An 18,822-nucleotide genomic window follows, 5' to 3' on the forward strand; every position below is an offset into this window, starting at 1 on the left:
CCCTTGAGAGACGTATCAGAAACTCTGGGAAGAATTTTCAAACTACATGTGGCAAACCACACAGGATTATCTCATTGGTTCGGAGACGTCTTCTAAACCAATAGTCAAGGCTGTTCTTTCCCAAGACTGGAGAAGAGAAGCTAGTAAGACAGAAGGGGAAGGTCGTCTCCCTCTGTGCTGACTAACTAAGAAGAAAATGCTACCCTTTAAAGACAGGCCCTTCCCTACATGTAAATATCAGAGGCTTTAAGTTAGCTTTGGAAACAAGAAAATTTAAGTCAGCCATCAAAAACTCAATTTGAGATTGAACATATTCAGAAATACACACCGTCCTGGCCCTTACCAACTCCCCAGTTGTTCTCCACCCCAGAGTGGAGAACATGTGTGTGTGGGCGTGCATGTACATACATACAAATGCAAAAATATATGGCCACACAGGTGTACATCTTTATGGATAGATAGATATATTAACTGAACCACACAAACAGATGCCTACATGTGTCCAGAGAAAAAGAGACCCAGAGGCTCCTAGTGGCCCATCACCTCTCCCTGCAGTGTGAGTCACTGGGCCCTGAAATATGAATGCCCAAGACATTGCAATTGTTGTACAGATATACTCACAGAGTGTAAGGTCAAAATGCTTCAGCAGCAAGAAAGAATAATAGGAAAATGGGTAGACTGCCACTCCAACAAACCAACTCTTATTTTACTTAATTCATATACCTTGATAAGAGTTCCTGTGTAGCCATTAATAAATAAAACCATCAGTTCATTTCACAGGTTGTAAACGTCACAGTTGGAAATCCCCTTTCTGTCCTCACAAATGGAAACAAGATCATCAAGATAAAGGATTAAGAAAAACTGCACAATGTTAATTGAGCACTTGTGTGCCAGACATCATGCTGGACTTAAGAAAAGCTCTGGAAACAAATAATCATTGCTCATTTAGCCACTGTTTCACTTTTGGACACAACTTAGCCCAAGAGCTACACAGGGAAGAGTACAATTTTAGAGGCAAAGGAATATACGGCCTTTTATGTTACCAGGCTTAAGAAAGAGCAACAGAGCAAGGGGGGAAGGAGGGGGTTGCTTATTAAAAGCAGAGCTTTCCAGCCCTCTGGTATGCTGCAGAAGTGTTCCACATGTGTGAGACAATGATCCTCTCAGCCAGGAGCAGCCTACTCTGTTATATTAGAGGATGCCTTAGAGATGACAGTTTTCCGCACGTGCCGTGATGTGAAAGACCGGAAGCAATGATCTAAGCCAAGAGTTCCCAAACATGTGCTAGGATGGCTGCGTAAGAGTAATCTGGGGAAATGGTAAAAATATGGATTCCCAGGTTCCACTTGCATAGATTACAATTCAGAGGATCTGGGGAGAAGCCTAGGAGTCCACATTTTAACATGTATGCACAGATGATTCTAATGGGCAATCAAATTTATAAAACATGTATCTAAACTATCCACTGAAAGGTTAAAATATACATTAGCCAATAAAATTGGCTAGCCCAGCAACATAACTGTAAAGCAGAAGCCAGAGAGTACCATGGTCACAACAGAATGAGCTCTTTAGGACAGAGATGAGATCTGGCTTGAGGAGCCACAGATACAGACACACTAACAGGAGGATGTGAACGACTGAGAGCGAGCGTGTAGCTTACTGAGTGGACGAACAAAAGAGGCCGAAAACTGGGCAGGATACATGGAAAGCAAAAAACAAAACCAAAGAAAAAGAGAATGGTCACCAAGGTAAAAGGAAGTTTATCAAATTCTTAAAAGTGTAAGTTTACCATATTCTGTGTTGAGGCCCCATAACTTCACTTTATTAGCTTCATACTGTGCTTTTTTCTTTAACCGACAAGCCCTGTGAAAGGAAGGAGCAATCAGTTCAGCCTTTTTCAAGTGAACATTCAAAATATACTTCTTTTTGCTGCTGTCAGACATCTTCTAACAGCAACCAAAAATCACTGCCTACTGATGTTTATCTCAAGGGACTCAGTTATTCCAAAACATACAATATAATCATTTACCCAAACTTATTTCTTTAAATTTTAGCATACATTCAAAAATAAAGCTGCGGCCAGTACACTGAAGTAATAAACAAACAAAAACTGACAATACCCAGTGCTATAGAAGATGTGGAGTAAGCGGAACCTTCATATGTTGCTGGTGGGGATGTAAAATATAGTACATTCGGCTACTTTGGAAAATAGTAGATATTTCTGAAAATTTATTTCATTCCTTTGGAAATAGCTACTCTTGCTTTTTCTTATAAAGGTAAACATACACTCCTGGCTATTTCCGCAAGAGAAATGAAAACTTACGTTTCCATAAACACCTGTAAGTGAATGTTCATGGTGACCTTATTCCTAACCGCCAAAAACTGAAAATCACTCAAATACCCTTCAGCTGGTGAGCGGATGCATGGCAGCATGTCACTCTAAAGGACTACTACTATCAATAAAAAGGAACAAGCTATTTTTTCACACAGCAACATGGATGAATCCCAAATTCACTGTGTGTGAAATCAAAGCCAGACTCAAAAGGCTACATATGGTATGATTCCATTTATATGGCATTCCAGAAAAGTCGAAACTGAAGGAACAGAAAACAGATTAATGGTTGCAATGGGTGAGGAGTGAGAGAAGGAGTTCACTTTTACAAAGAGGCATAAGAAAAAATTTTAAGGTGATAAAAATGTTCAGTATCTTGATTGCGGTCATGCTTACATGATTGGATATGTTTGTCAAAACTCACAGAAGTGTACACTAAAAGGGATGAATTCTACCATAAGTTAAGTCATACCTCCATTTAAAAAAAAACACCCTGACTTACTTCAAAACAAACAAAAAATAAAGCTATGATAAAAATTTTCATTGTTATACTGTAAGGCTCTTGAGTTCATTCACCTCTCCTCTTTAAAAACTTCCTCCATGAAGCATAAATACCGTCTTTTACTTTCAAAGGAAAAATTGTAATACTCTCATTGCACTATTTATAAAAGTATATTTCTCAATAAATGGCCGAGGGTCATCTCTACAAAAGCTCACTGGAAGTCGAACCCCACCTCCTAGACTTCAATCGCATGAATGAACAGGATGAGCATTTACCTGGAAGCCAGCTTATTTTTTTCCTTCCTTGACCTTGGCCGCGCCGTTAAGGGAAGCTCACTAACTGGAGTCAGGTCACTGATCACCTTATTCAGCTTCCGTAGTTCATTGCCTATCTGGAGAAGTTTTTTAGGATTTGGAGTCAGGTCTTCTACATCCGTTCTCCGTGACTTCTTTACAGCGTACTTCCCTATAGATGGTTTAAAAGAAGCTTAAGTGAGATCATCCTATTTTTATTTAACAAGAGGTACATTTTCTACAGCCACATTTTAAAACCCCATTTCTCCCCTCCCCCCTTTCTTTTTCAGAAGTCTCAGCATGTGAACAACCTATGCTAGGGGGCTGCCCTCCTCTCAGACTTCCCAGCTTGTGAAACGGGAATAACACTGCACGACTCCAGCCTGTTCCCAGCCCTTCTCCACCTCAAGGTTTCTAGTCCCAGCATGACAGGTTCTTAATTATCTGCATGGCAGTAATAAGCATTTCAAACTCCAGGACTGGAGTGCAAGTTCACCTGCACACAAAAATCAGGGCTAGGGCACAGGATGTGGTCAGCAGAGAGTTTGAAAATTATATCCAAACCAAGACATTTTGCTATGACTGAAAATTTGTCAGACATGTATATTCCTGTGTTGGACTTAAAAGTCCAACAAGCAAAGATTGCCTTTTTGGAAACCACTTCTTCAATTAGTTTGATAAATAGCATTACAGAAGACTCAGGAAGTCTCTCCCTATGACTGCAGGTATTACAGTACCCTGAACAACTTCCCTAGCACTCACCACATGCTACCTGGACCTATTTATTGGATCTGTCTTTTCATTTCTGGTAGAAAATTGATCTAAAGTCAAAAGCTAGGTCTTTATTCACTGTAAAGACAGTACAGACCTGAGTGCCAGTGGAGAGGGAAAATGACACACAAATATACTTCTGATACAATTTCTATGTCAAAAACGCTTAGCTAAGTCTGTAGCATGAGTGACTACTGAACTGTTTATTGAGCTCCAAGCTTATGAGTGCCCTCCCTCTTCTCATACAGACATTGGAATAACATTTCTGCAGAAGAAATTCTACTTAACTACATCCTTCTGGGTGCACAGTTCAAAATGCAGCCTACCTAAGATTATAAGCCCCTCCTGACTCCTAATACTCAGTTCTTTCTGCTCCATTCCTTTTCTCCACAATTATTCTTCCTCTCCTTTCCTTTTGCTCCTCTTTCTCCCCACCACCGTTTTGATTCCACTCTCCCGTTCACATTTAGGCCTGGAGAGTGGGCACGAGTGGAGGACAGAGATGCTGGAGCCCCAAGATGCTCTCCCTCCCCAACCCTTCTTGTTTACAGCAGCTGAGACAGGTGAGGGATCAGCAGTCCCCTGGTCATTTCCTGGGTAGGATATGTAGACTAACAAGTGACTAGAAATTGCTTTTACACAAGCTTTTCCCCCTGTTTAGGTGATGGCTCTCAACACGGATAAAAGCTATTTGTGAGTGAAGCGCAGTCACAGCAGACACAGCAGCTCCACACTGTTCTACCCTCCAGCCCGCTCGGAAGGGCTGAACACCTGCAGACAGTGGATGATGATTAAGCATTGCGGTTTAGTACCTCTATTTAAAAGTGATGTGAAATGTCAGGGACAGATGGTTACTAAGACTTATCATGGTGACCACTTCATAGTGTATTCACATGTCAGATCACGATGTAGTACACCTGAAACTAACATAATATTGTACGTCAACTGTATTTCAAAAAGAAGAAAGTAGAGAGAGAGGTAGGGAGGGAGGGAGGGAGGGACACAACATATGTGATCGCAATCCCCTCTTACCATGGTGTAAGCCGTTTTTCTGATACATATTACTGGGCAAGGTGTCTCGGTTCCATTCAGATGGCCTTAGCATCCTCTCTTGCTGTGATGGTGTGAGCTGTTCACTATACTCCCAGAAGTACCTTCTTTTACCTCTCTTCCGAGAGGATATCGAAGTCATCTCCTTCAAGTCTTCTACAGAATCATTCTCATAGCCTTGAAAAAAAAAAAAGCAGCCCCTCCCAATTTCTTAAGTTCCATAAATTTCAATGAACCAGTCAAGACACACAAAAATAACCCTTCTATTTGCCACCTGACACATTTCCTTTCATCTGAAAACATTATTAGCATGTCAAAGATAAAAAACCAAACCTATAAAGTAACTTTTAATATGGAAATCTCTAGCTCACAAAATATTTAGAGATTAATAAACAGAGATAACTACACTGTTTATCTTGCTTGGGTTTCTTTTTTTAGTGTAAGATACTTTTCTGTATCTTCACATAAGATTGAGAGAGTAATGAAATATAGCCACAGGAATATCCAAAGTACCATTAGATAATGGTACTTACACACTATACTGTGATTTTAAATGTCTTCCGTCTAATATTTATGCACTGAAGCACTGCCAGACAGAGAGCTGTCTGCATTTCTGGGACGGCTTCCCACTAGGCGGAACTCTGTGAGGCAGCAGTGGTTTTCTTCCCACTTCCCACCCTTACTGCTTTTGTAAAAGGACAAAAATGACAGCTCTCACACAGGTTATTCAAATAAAAACTTATATGCCTATTTGAACTAATATTTTATTGGAAGTAATTTGCATTTACTTCACTTTTTAATAAGTTATTTTCCCTACTAGTAGGTACTTGCACAAAATTCTTAATTCTGAGCTGCTAGAACTACTGGTTACACCCAATACAGGATGAGCTGTAAATCTGAAATACCCTTAGAGCATGCCCGTCTTAGAGGTATACTCCACATGATTAGTGCTGGATACCTGGGGCAGTGGAGATGGGCTGTGCATAGGATGTGCACAGCCCTAAACCTCAGGTGGCCAGGAAAAACTGGACGGCAATGGCCAAGCAAAATGATCACTCTCCCTCCTAAAAGCATGACTCCTCTGTAACTAACACTAAGAAAGTGATGACATCTGCACATTTTGGGAAAAACATAGGAGTTTAGAATTTTACCAGGTTTTCTTCAGATTAAAAATTAATTCGGAACATGATTCCATCTATACAACATTCTGGAAAAGGCAGAACTATAGGGACAAAGTGGTTGCCAGGAGTTGGGGGTGGAGGGAGGGGTTGCCTATAAAGAACACGAGGGACATCTCGGGGTAATCCAACTATTCCATATCTTGATTATGGTGGCAGTGGTTACATGACTGCATGTACTTGTCAAAACTCAAAAGTAGTACACTTAATAAGGGGTAAATTTTACTGTGTGAAAATTTTACCTCAATAAGCATAACCTTTGAAAAAAGGATAGCAGAATGATTTTAAGGCAACAGTCAAATAAGCTTTTGTAACACTGCTGGCTTAACAGCATTATAATGCTCATGTAGTAATTCAGAACACGGCATGCAGTGTGACAGAGAACCTTAGATTCTTTTTTAAGAAATGATGCACAAGTGGAGTGACACAATCATTTCTAGAAACCTGATTTTTAAAAATTTTGTTAGATACATGAAGTGGTAACTTTGGCCTATTTACTTGTGTTAATGTTTCATTTTAAAGGATTTTATCTCGGGGGGAGGGTATAGCTCAGTGGTAGAGTGCATGCTAAGCATGCACTCGGGTTCTGGGTTCAATCCCCAATACCTCCATCAAAAAAAAAAAAAACCTAATTACCTCCCTCAACAAAATAAATAAATAAATAATTGAAAGGATTTTACCTTAGTCTAGTTATCAACCTAACTTTGGAAAAGGTACAAAGACCACATGGTGCCATCAGAAATGGACTTTTTTCAAAAGACCCTTGCTCCACAAGGCCAAGTTAAAATTACTGGCCCACCAAGATTACCCTAGTATGGCTGGGAACACCTCAACACAGGGAGATACACCAACCAAAACACTCTCATCTTCCTATCAGGGTCGAGAACCGGTGTTCCACATCTAAGTCTACATCAGCCCGAAGTATCAGGGAAACTTCCTTACACACAGCTTCCTCAGGCAACCCTCTCCTGTGCTTATCCGGTTTAATGGTCTAAGTGGATTTTTTTCCTGACATGTATTCCACGTTAAATTCAGAGTCATTAAGATTTGGATTTCTTCTGTACCATCCAAATTAGTTACCAGTTTTGTTTACTGAATGAATTTCAGTCTTTTTCCAAAAAAGTATTTAAGGGACATCAGTTTTCTTTGACCTAATATTTTAACATTCTCTAATAGCATACACCATAAATTCATAATCTCATACACATACAATGGATTTGGTAAAAGTCATCCACTGTTCAATAGCGACTACTGTGATCAAGTAGATGCAGAAAAATTACATTCCCAGATCATTGGTCTTGCATTAAAGGTAATTAAATATTTTTCAAAGTATGTTCTGAGGAACAATATTACTATAAGACATGCCTTCAATCCCAAGTGAGTTCCGTGGTCAAATAAGTTTTAAGAAACTCTCATCCTGCATGTTTCTCTTGCCAAGTCACAATATACGTAAGATCAGAAGATGGAGAAAAACCTGACAGTAAATAAACCCACTCCTCTCTAAGCTCCATGAAGATAAGGACCATGACTATTTTGCTCATCTCTGCATAGCCAGTAATCTAACACACACAGTGCCAAACACAAAAATAGGAAGCCCCTTCAATTTCTTTTAAGAATCAGTGGTCTGTTTAATGTAACACTTCCTATGACGCTTTTCCCTTTTCTTTTCATTTGGTGGATTACCATGTTCATCTAACTTATTTCTCCCTGACACAATTACCAAATGGTATTCCAAAAGGCTGTATTTACTGCCTAAAATTCTGATCACATATCTTTGGTTAGTCTAGACTACTGCCATTAAGCCGGTAAAGTCAATCATGAAAATGTCTAGTAGGTATTACAAAATAAACTCTCGTTCTGAGGGCCTAATTCTTAGCCTTATAACCATGTAATTCCATGACCCCAAACAGTTGTAGCCTGTCCACAGAATAGGCTCTATTAAAACCTGGGAGCAAGTCCAGAATAGGGACTGAAACTCCATTTTACACCTTTCCTGGAGCTTTGTAGGCTCAGGCACTGTTGTAGCCAACTGCCAAGAAACAGCATCAAGGGAGCGAGTCATCACAAAAGGGCCTTTGTGAACCGCCTGCTGCGAATTAAACCAACCAGCCCACTCTAAAACTAGCACTCTGAAGAAACTATAACTATCCCCACTTTCCTGCTTCAAAGAATTTCTTCTTGCTTCTCACTTGCAATAATTCACGCTTGTATTCCTAAAGTCGCTTCTTTAGCTCTTTCTTCCAAGAAGGGAAATTTTCATTAGCAAATGTGAATAAGCCCCCAAAATACCACAAAATATTGATTTGTGGCTAAAGCATATCATTCACGAAAATTTGTGAGAGGTGTCCAGGCAATACTAACCGAAGAGCTTTTTACTTCAAGTCAACTGGAAGTGAAGTGAATTAAATGCCATCCAAATGCATTAAACAGTGCCAAGAGAAGAGCTCTCTTTACCCTGCTGAGCACCAGGTAATGCATCTCTGCTTTAAAGCAGTGTCGCTTGCTTAATACCAGTGAGCTCACAAATCAGGCTTCTCCTACAAGCGACAGGGCAAGAGACTATGGCATGACAGGACATCACCAGCTGTAACACTGGTTCCCCCTCCCCATGAGAGTCAAAAGGCTGAGAAAATGGAAATGAGGATCAGCTTATAAAGTAGTCTCTCCTCATGGGCCTACTCATCTCTCAACATTTAGCCAAGTGAAACCAAGTCAAAAGATCAAGGATGAACTTAAACTGGAGTTAAAAGTCAAAGAAAAGCAAAACTACAACCAGAGATGGAATCAACAGCATAGTCCTTGCCTGTCTTGGTTGGTGACGAGGGGATTTATTGACTTCCTTGGATTTATATATTCCTTTAAGCATCAGTTGGTAAAGGTGTTTCTTCCCCATTCTTTCCATTTCCAAGTCATCACCCTAGTTATTACTCCTTTTCTCACCATTCCCCTCCTTCCTACCCTAATTCTAAATACGGGACTCAAAACAACTCTCAAAGCAGATGTTATTAATCTGTTGAGAGAAAAGTTTTCCTGCTAAGTAGAAAAGACAACTGTTCTACTAGACTATACTGAGTCCTAAAGCAAACCAAGGAAAGGGCATAAGCTCTTTTCTTCCACAGCGAAGTACCTCCTCCTTACTTGAAATTCCACCCAACTCAAACAACTCAGTTGTATCAAATGCATAAATCTAAGCATTTGTGAACAGAAAGATTTCACTCAGAGGAAAGTCTCTCGGCAATAGTAAGCTTCACCGGCTACAGTCTAGCTACTATGGCTGAAAAACCTTCCTGAAAATTAAATGTCAGCGTTTGTATAGCCGGAAATTCCAACAACGAAAGAGCTCTCCGACAATTCATAACTTTGTTTTCCTAATAACTTGGTCTTTTATGTAGAAGTTATAGTATCAACATTATTTTTCATGAAAAAAAACTTCTGCTTAAATTTGAAGATCTCCACTTCTTTGTGCATTTTAAACTGTGTGCCACTTGGCAATACCATTTTCATAAATAAACTGTACAAGCCAATGATGGCAAGAGCCCAACCATGTACTTGTTGGAGTGAACCAGTTCCCCAAAGGTTTCATTTTCTTCCTCCCTTTTATTTATATGCGCTATATATAAATACAGCAGAGGCTCCTTCATGCTCATTAAATTATAGCATGTATTTTTCTTACATGGAAAAATACTGCAAACGAAAGATGCAGCAGACACAAAGCAATGGCTCTCTTTTACATTATTCATTAAGTAGGTTTTGTTGGTTATAGGCATGAGTAATACAAACCATCATTGCTTCGTTCACCATTCCAGGGACTCCTAACTTACCTCAACTATAACAGAGGGACACATGCAGAAACAGAAAAAATTTTAAACCGATCAATTTTGGCATCTTTGCCCAGCTGCTCGACAGAGTGACAAATCAGGTCACTTAGCATAAGATAAATTAAGAAGCCTTCGAGGAATCAGCATATGAACCACTCATGAGCAAAAGTGATTATCTGAGAGCTGTTTGAATAGATAAAAGCAATTACATGTCCAAGAGAAGACAGTAAGTCATTTAATCCCCAAACTAAGACAAAGAAAGCATCCACAGCAAAACTTCCTATTTCAAGAGAGCAGGAAAAAGTCCGTTTGGTAATTAAGCCTCCCAACACTACAATACCTGGTTCAGAGAAGGTGTCACTGATATCATCATCCTTGTCATCTTCATAATCCTCTTCCTCTTCTTCCTCCTCCTCGTTTTCAGAAAGTTCGTGCTCGCTGCCAAACCCTTCGTCATGGTCCTCATCATCAACGTCCTCCTCGTCCTCCTCGTCTTCTTCAGGACTGCATTTGGTCGGCTGTTCACCCAGGTTGTCGGAGACAAAAAGGGAGTAATTGTGCTCTTCTTTTTTCTGGGATGAATCTGAGACCGATGTGCTGGCAGAAAGGCTGCTACTTTCTCCTGCTGCAATTGACCCAGGCCCCTCCTGGGGCAGGGGGCTGAGTAATAGTTCCTGGGTTTCTTTAAAAGGCAAAGCTGGAGTGGCATGGCCCTGCAAAGGCTCCGTCCCTTTCTTCTCCGGTCTCTTGGCTACAACGCCACAGTAGCAGGTATTCTCCTTCGCTGCGTCCGCGGGAACCTGGCTCAGAAGGGGCCGGCTCTGCGGCACTGGGTTGATCTTTACTTTTGCCTTTTTCACATAGTCTTTACATTCAACATGAAAGTTCACTTTTTCATTATGATACATGTTGGTCTTCACCATGATTTGTGTGCTTGAAGTGGGTTTACTTGCTTTTTGGACACAGTCTGACAAAGGGACCTCAGCCTGAAGAGTCTTAGAAGAACACACAGGGGCAGCTGCTCTGCTTGCGAGCTTTTTACCAGGGAATGAAGAGGGCAAGGGATTTTGTTTGACACTGAAAAGTGAATCGGGGTAGTAAAGGGAGTCAGAAACAGACTGAGAGTCCTCACTATTAAGCTGGGCCAAAGTTGGGGTTTTACTTATGACCTCTTCATCTTGGTAAGGGCTAGAAAAGTCATCAAGGCCCAAGTAATCCACTTCTTTTGTTCCCCAGATGTCACAGCTGGTTAGTTTGGTGTACTTTGTTAAGTCTTCACAGTATGTATCCCACTGTTCCCAGTTTGAGGTTAAAGCACCCTCATTATCCAAGACATCTGTGAAAGACTCCAGATTTTCAATGTCTTTGCAGTCCTCCAAAGAAAGGAAGTTGTCTCTAGGATTCTGTTGGTAGTTCATCTCTCTATCCTGAGAAAGGTTGAAAAAAATAATCACAGACCATACTTTGGGAAAGAATTATTTACCTCCATCCTCACTTCCATATATCAAATTGATACATCAGTACTCAACCTCTGGTCTGTTTTATTTTAAGATAAAGACTACTTACATGACACTCTACCATTCCATTTAATATCATTTACTCGGGCAGGGGGGGAAAAAAGAGGGAAAATACGTCCCCTGAGCAGCTTAGGTACAGTCAAGGGCTCTTGAACTTCACTATAAACACTCCGCCTGAAAAAAGTTTACATTTCCTGACCTTTGAAAGATTTGAGAATCTTCTTAGAAACAAGATTCACTTATACAGCAGATAATGAAGACCTTATCTTCCTCACAGAAGAATCTGTCTTCGTAAGTGAAAACTTAAATGTAGAGGTAAGGAGCAATCCAAAGAGAGGTAGAACGCAGCCACAGAAAGATAAGATCTTTGGTAAGACCTGTAACAACTCTCGGGCATGGGGAATAAAACACTCCTCATGAGCATGACACACCTCGTGAGGAGAGGTATGATTTTTAAAACATCAGTAGGATTACGCAGCCATTAAAAAGAATGCAGTTAAGCTGTAATGTACTAAGATGAAAGGCTGCTTACCATGTTTTTACGTTAAAAAGATTAAAGTTACAGAATACTGTATCTATGATATGTCATCCAAGTTAAAATATTCATAGAAAAACTCTTGTTAGTGGTAATTACTTTTGGGGAGAAGGTTTGGTGGGTGGAGGCTCAGCAAGGAAATGAGAAAATTTTCAGTTTTCCAGTTTGTTTTCGTTCTGTTTTGGTTTTTCTATTTGTTTGTTTGAGGGGGTTTGTTTTGTTTTTGCTTGTGTACGTCTCTGTGTTTTGACAGCTTTACTGAAGTTTGGTTTACCCACCACAAAATTTATCTATATTAAGTGTACAATTCAATAATTTTTCGTAAATTAGCAGATTTGTGTTAGTTTCCCAGTTTTTATACACTTCAGTGTTGCTTAAGTTGTACGTAATTAAATTTATTTAAAAAGTGTTTTTCTTAGGAATCTTAAGTATCTATTTACCTCAAGAAAAAATGATATGTATATTCAGATACTGCTTGGAATTGCTATTTTTGTCTCACAGTCTCTGTGTCATATGACTTGCTCAATATTATCATTCCTAAATAATCCCAGCTGAAAAATCCTTTAGCAATTAGGCATATTAAAAAGACAGCTTCCCATCCTCATTATCAAAAACTGGACTTAAGGATATTTAGGTAACCCTTCCTCTTACTATTTTCAGTGGGTTCATACATACTTCTAAAGTACTAAGCTGATAGTGACAAGAATAAAATTTGACCTAAATACATCCTTTTTTCTTTTCAGGTATTTATAAATAAAGAAACTATACCACAATGTTTTTGCCCAAAATCAATTAAAGTAGAATCCAAGAAAATGTTACTTACCAGTTCATACATGAAATCTGGATCTGAACTGTTTGCTAAGAGATCTGTGCTCATCAGAGTCTGTTCTGAAAAGGTGTGGCTTCGAAAGGCATCCCCAAAAGGCGGATCCATTCCGCTTACACTAGGCTACAACAGAGTGATTTTAATTTGGGGAAGTTAGAGATTGCTTCAGGATCAATTTATTACACGTAAGCCCCACAACCACACCAACTCTAAATAATTATTTTCAGAACGATTTTGTTTTCTCCTTCTTTTTAGTACCTTTAAAATATTTAACTAATGTTAAACTATGGACTTATGTTAGAAAAATAACGAAATGCACTAAAAATAGGAAAAGGAATAGAGCGACAATTGTTAAATAATCTCACTTCTAAAAACTAGAGCTTATTTATCCACCAGAGCAGCACACAGTACCTAAGGAGTGCTTTTACTTATTAGCTATATAACATTTCTTCAAATCCATCTCTGTCAATACTCTCTGTTCTAACTCCATAGAGTGCAGAATCCCCTGCCATTTCCTGGGGTCTGCAGAGGTAGCAAGACAGTCTTACTCTATACTCCTAAAAGAGTTCAGTGTCTTATTTCCCAAAACAAGTGGAAGACAATTTGGGCATCCCTAGTCCAACAAATGCCTCCAGGAACGAGAAGCATGCAAATATCTAACACTCTCCTGGGTGAGACCAGTAACTTGGGCATGAACCCAGTAGCCTGAGTCTTGATCCCTGAAAAGGGTACAATTTCTATGATAAAAAAGAAAGGGGAAAAAAAGACTCGGCACCCAAAGTTAACGCTCCTTCTTTTCTCTTCATGCCCCACTTCCTTTTCAGTATTGATACAAATCATTCCAGAGTGAAGTTGGGCTAAGACTCCTAAACTGGCCCAAACAAGTCAAAGTCCTCACTTTGCAATCTAACTTGGACAAAGGAAGAAGACGCGAAAGAATAAAAATTCCCTCTTTGCCTTTATGTTCTTCTTTTGCAAGTTTCCATCAAAACTTTAAAAATTTTATGAGTCTACTTCCTTACATTGCTCTATTCATATACCTCCCAGCCACCACAGACTGACCTTTTCACACACTCTTTTACCAGATTTTCCTTTATTGGTACTTCCCATCTCATTCTTTTCTTTCTCTAATTTTCTGCAAATTCAAGTATTCAATAAATAGTAAATAAAACCTTGAATGGGAAAGAACTCAAAATGGGTATCTGTAGTCGACTTAGTACAGAGGTAGGGGGGAGGCAAGCCACTGATCTTTTTAATATCAGTGAGCAAATCCCCTTTCTTTGCCTCTGCTGCCCACTTCTGAGCATGTGGACCATCTCAGCAAGTCACTGATTTCCTGTGTTCAAGGCATAGTTCTGCCTGGCCTCAGATAAAGTCCCCTTTAGAGTCCCTGCCCTCTCATTATTTCTAGGTCCTTCCCCAGCACAAAAAGGGGAGGGATAAGTGCTAACCAATGGAGGGGGAAGGGAAGAAGTTTGGATGTGCAGAGTAGGGACTAACAGGACTTCATTTATTGTTTCAGGGATTGCCTCAAACCAGAACTGATCAATTCAAAGTAGTTACCATAATATAAACAGATATAGTCATTTTTAGACATGTTTTGTAGGAGGTGTATACGTGTGTGTGTGTACGTGTGTGTGTGTATGAAAGAGAGAGAGAGACTGAAGCCCCTCACCATTTCTTCTTAACTGAATTCAGTGGGCGTAAATGGAAAAGAACAATGGGGAAACAGGAAGAAGAGAGAGAAATGGGCTCTCTGTGGCACATTCATTTTCAGGGCAGTTGGTTTAGCCCCATAAAGCCAGCACATCTGCCGACCTTCTAACCAACTTTTCCTTCACATTGTTCCCTGTGTCAAGCTCGTTAAATTTCAAAGCTGTAGCAAAGGAAGAAATAAAAACGAAAGGAAGGACATGTATTCAAAACTAGCTGAGATCACAGGCAAACGTCTTTTAAAAGATAGTGTATCAGGTTGTGTTAAGATTCAGAGAGCTTACAGAACCAATGGTACTGACTTTCTGCAGTGGAAAAATATAAAACTTTGCACCTACTCTGTATCATTTACCTGAGGCATTTCCAAGCCCAGATCCTGTGAGTCCGATCCCAAACTTCTTTTTTTTCTTGTTTGTAAATTCCTTTCCAGCTTTACTTTTAATTTCAAGATCAAAGATGATTTTCACAATAAACAACAGGTTTCCCAGAATGCCTTCAATTCAACTGCTTGGATCACTGCGGGTTGTTTTTTGTTTTTTCTTTTTACTAATTCTGTGTGAATCTGTCAAACAACACAAAGTAACTTCACTGAGCACCACTATAAACAAGTTGACCTTTCAAAAATGACATTAACAAAGAACACTTTAAAGGAGTAAGTACTGTGGTTGTAACATCAAGAATGTAAGAGAACCAACTATTCTGAAATTCACCATCTCTCCCTATATTTGTACCTACAATAAGGTTGGTCAATAACCAATTGGCAACACTGAAAAAAAAAAAAACTGACAAGATTAACATTGACCCATCTTTCCTGTGATGTAAAGATGTATTATACTTAACGTTAAAATCAAGCTCTAATTTTACATAAGAAACATGACTCAACAATTCCATCTATTGTATAATCAATACTGCTAAGTGAATATACATTTTATATACCTCAAAAATCTACAAGAAGAGAAACGAAAACATAATCAACAACAGAATGTAACATATCCTCCACATGAAATAAAATCACATTTGTAAAGGTATACACAACAATATTCTTTGAGCTATAACTGAAAGCTGTCCTTGAAGTAAGAATTCTTCCAGCAAGATTTTAACATGTGTATGTTGAGGGGGGAAACAAGGATAAGGACTACTTTGCAGGGTGGTTTCAAGGGTTAAATTAAACAATGATCGCAAACATGTGGCACAGTGTCTAGACTGATGTAGAAACTGACATGCTAGTTCCCCTTCCCTCCTCTGTGAACACCTGAATCAAGAAGAACTAAACAGATATACCCATTTCATCATCTCTTCCTAGATTAGTGGTCCTCAAAGTGCGATCCCAGGACCAGCAGCACCAGCATCAACCTAGAAATTTGTCAGAAGTGCAGTTCTTGGGCTCCTGCCTTCACCGACTAAAGCAGAAACTCTGGGAGTGGGCCCAGTAATGTGTTTTAACAAGCCCTCGGGGTGTTTCTGATCCTCCCTAAAATTTGAGAACCTCTGCTTTAAACTGAACTCCTTGCTCTCATTCAGTCTAGATGCAGCATTATTTCTTTGATTGATGTAAAGAGCCAATTCAAGCTGAGCTGCCTCTGTAGCTAACATATATATATTCTCTGGGCTAGAGAGTTAGAGTGGTACATTATATTGATTTCAGAGACCTCTTGCTGAACAAATAAGAGATAGTCAACAAGGACTCAGTAACTGTTCTAGTCAATTAGATTAAAAAATTGACTCTTCTTTGCATTTTCCACATCTTTGCTGGGCTCTTCCATATGGTGGGCTGTCATTCCCAGCACACTGTTCTAGCCTAGAAAACACCCTCAAGTGCCCAGCCTGGGCCTAGAAACAATGAACTATGCGTCTCGATCCTGTGCTACAGGTTAAGTGGGTTGATTCTTGCTCCTGGCAAAGGCCAGTTCTGGCTCAGTACCTCAGCTTCATGCCTGGGACCTACCCCTGATACGTAGTCTCAGTCCTAACTCTTCATTTGATTTCTATGAGAAACAAAGTCAGCTGTCTTTTCCAGACCTCTTACTTAGACCCACCCCCAAAAGCATATTATTCAAGTGATGCATTCAACAAAGTGGACCAGTGTCATCCTGGTCTTTAACCTGGTCTATAACCTGGATCTGGGAGAAAAGTTTGATACTCTCTAAAATCTGAAACTTACCCTTTCTAGCAACAGGGTTGAAGACCCAAGAAGGTGGTTGAGTTCTGTTCAACATTCATTTATTGGCATCTACTGCAGACACCGCGTATCAACAGCTTGGTTTATCACGGAAACACTGGACAAAAAAGGCTAAGCTCTAGTCCCAGCTCTCATTTACAAACTATACAACACTGAGAAGGTCCATCTTTCTAAGACTCATTTTTCTCATCTCTAGAAAGAAAATGATACTACTCCTTCCTGGCTACCAAATTTTCTAAGCCATAAAACTTCCATACAAATACAAATATATTTGTTTAAAACGTTATTTAAATACTTGGCATCAAAACAAACTTGTCAATGCAGTTAGCAAAAAAGAGCACTTGTTGGGGAGAAAGGAGACCTGGATTCCAGTCTTCAATTCATAATTAAAACTAAACAGCCTTAAGAATCAGAGCAAGTTAATTAAACGTATGCCCAGCCCTCAGACTGAAGAATTGTAATTATTCTCCCTTAACTATGTAATAGAGATGTTATGAGAATTGAATGAGATATTAAATTAGGATTCAGTAATAAAATAAACCTGAAAGGTGATCATTATCAGTAGGTATATTCTTCCAATGTTTTCTTTTGTCCCACAGCTAGTGTAGCTCAGAAACTCAACATCTGTGACAGCTGCTGGCAGCAAGGTTGAATATTTTAAAGATACCAATTCCCAAAGACAGGGCATCCACCACGTGCAGGGTTGAGCTTGTCCCCCTGGGACAAAGGCCCTTAGTTGCTTCTCCAGCCTCTCAGGTAGCAGCAAACAGGGCCGGGAGAGGGCTGATTCTACCACAAGCAGTAGGACCTCTTTTCAATGATAAATACACTCACCCAGTCTCTACAACTAATGACTCAAGGTCATGACACCAACTACCCTCATCCCCAACATTTTGCACCCATTTTCCAGAAATGCTTGGTACTGTTCCAAACATTTATTGTGAAACAACCAAGAAGAGCAAAATTCCCCACCAAAAAGTGGAAGGAAAAAAAATAGAATAAGGACTTCTGTGGCAATTACCATTACATAGACTCTTCCATGACACACTGCTCCCAAACCACCTCCTGCACCAGGGAGCTGTGCGCACTAATGCTCCGCTGGCTGAGGAACACTGAGGAGGAAGGTTTAACAGCTTGGTTTTCGGGATGCCTTCACACTTCCGTGGGCTCAAGAATATCTGTATTTTACTCAAAGTTTTGATATTAAAGTAGATAAAAAGGAGTGATCTAATTTCCTAGTGTGTGGCCTGAGGAATGTCTGCTCCTGGGAATGTTAAATGGTTACTCAACCAAAGGGCTGTGAGATCAGGAAAACACCACATTAAACCAAACTGTTATAATGCTGCTGTCACACAGGACTTCTTGGGAACTTTCAGATGCCAGGTGCCAATGTTCATTATAAATCACCAAAGTGAACGGAACACATGCCATTTTTCAAACTTATTTGATCATAAAATCCTCCACTCTGCCCTCAAGCTGACCTCAAGGACTGGCGTTTATTTGGAAAGCGAAACAACAATAGCCGCCACAGCTCGCGGAGAGGCTGCGTCCGCTCCCCCAGTCACTCCTTACTCACGGCGCGGGCTCACCGCTCCCAGGACGGTCCTGTGACTCTTTCAAGGGAGAGAAGACTGTGGCCCATCAGAAATAATAATCACTGACAGCTTTTCTGTACCTGGGCCCATTCAGAACTATTCAGCAGCAGCTCGTAGGCTCAGGAAGATGCCCCAGTAACACAGAACTGGTTCTCTGAAGCAAGGGGACGGACATACGACTGATTTTTATCAGCAGCAATGGGACCACGTGAAGACAGCTACCGCTTCAATCCCTTTCACAGCCCTTTCCACCAGGTCCTACCCCAGGCTTTTTTAGTTCTCCGTCTGAAAATATGTTGGGGCTTACAATGCACATTAGGCAAGGCAAAAGGTAAAGATGATAGGTAAGGTCAAAGGACTCCTCACAGAAGCTCATCCCGTGGACTGCTCAAACCATGAATCCAAACTTTAAAAGCCAAACCCAAGGGCTGACTGGTGTGGCGCAGGCAGCTCACACACATCCAGGAGCTCCTAAATTGTACCCCTTCTGAGTCTGAGGATTTCAGCTGATCC

General features: G+C 40.1%; 1 protein-coding gene across 5 annotated transcripts in view; it reads right to left on the bottom strand.

Moving 5' to 3' along the window:
- Window positions 1-18,822, bottom strand: part of CREBRF (CREB3 regulatory factor) — a 50,345-nt gene that overhangs the window by 18,263 nt on the left and 13,260 nt on the right. For 3 of the 5 annotated variants that reach the window (XM_072947222.1, XM_072947223.1, XM_072947226.1), the window contains 6 exons: window positions 14,888-15,097; window positions 12,820-12,945; window positions 10,285-11,371; window positions 4,931-5,125; window positions 3,110-3,299; window positions 1,790-1,863 (listed from right to left, as the gene is read on the bottom strand). In XM_072947222.1, coding sequence (XP_072803323.1) covers window positions 1,790-1,863; window positions 3,110-3,299; window positions 4,931-5,125; window positions 10,285-11,371; window positions 12,820-12,945; window positions 14,888-14,896 — 1,681 coding nt within the window. In that variant the 5' untranslated portion in view covers window positions 14,897-15,097. Of the gene's footprint in view, window positions 1-1,789; window positions 1,864-3,109; window positions 3,300-4,930; window positions 5,126-10,284; window positions 11,372-12,819; window positions 12,946-14,887; window positions 15,098-16,696; window positions 16,812-18,822 lie in introns of all 5 variants that reach the window. The other 2 variants (XM_072947224.1, XM_072947227.1) reach the window with 2 other exon arrangements.

This window comes from Vicugna pacos, chromosome 22 (genome assembly GCF_048564905.1).
Source record: "Vicugna pacos chromosome 22, VicPac4, whole genome shotgun sequence".
Taxonomy (NCBI): Eukaryota; Metazoa; Chordata; class Mammalia; order Artiodactyla; family Camelidae; genus Vicugna; species Vicugna pacos.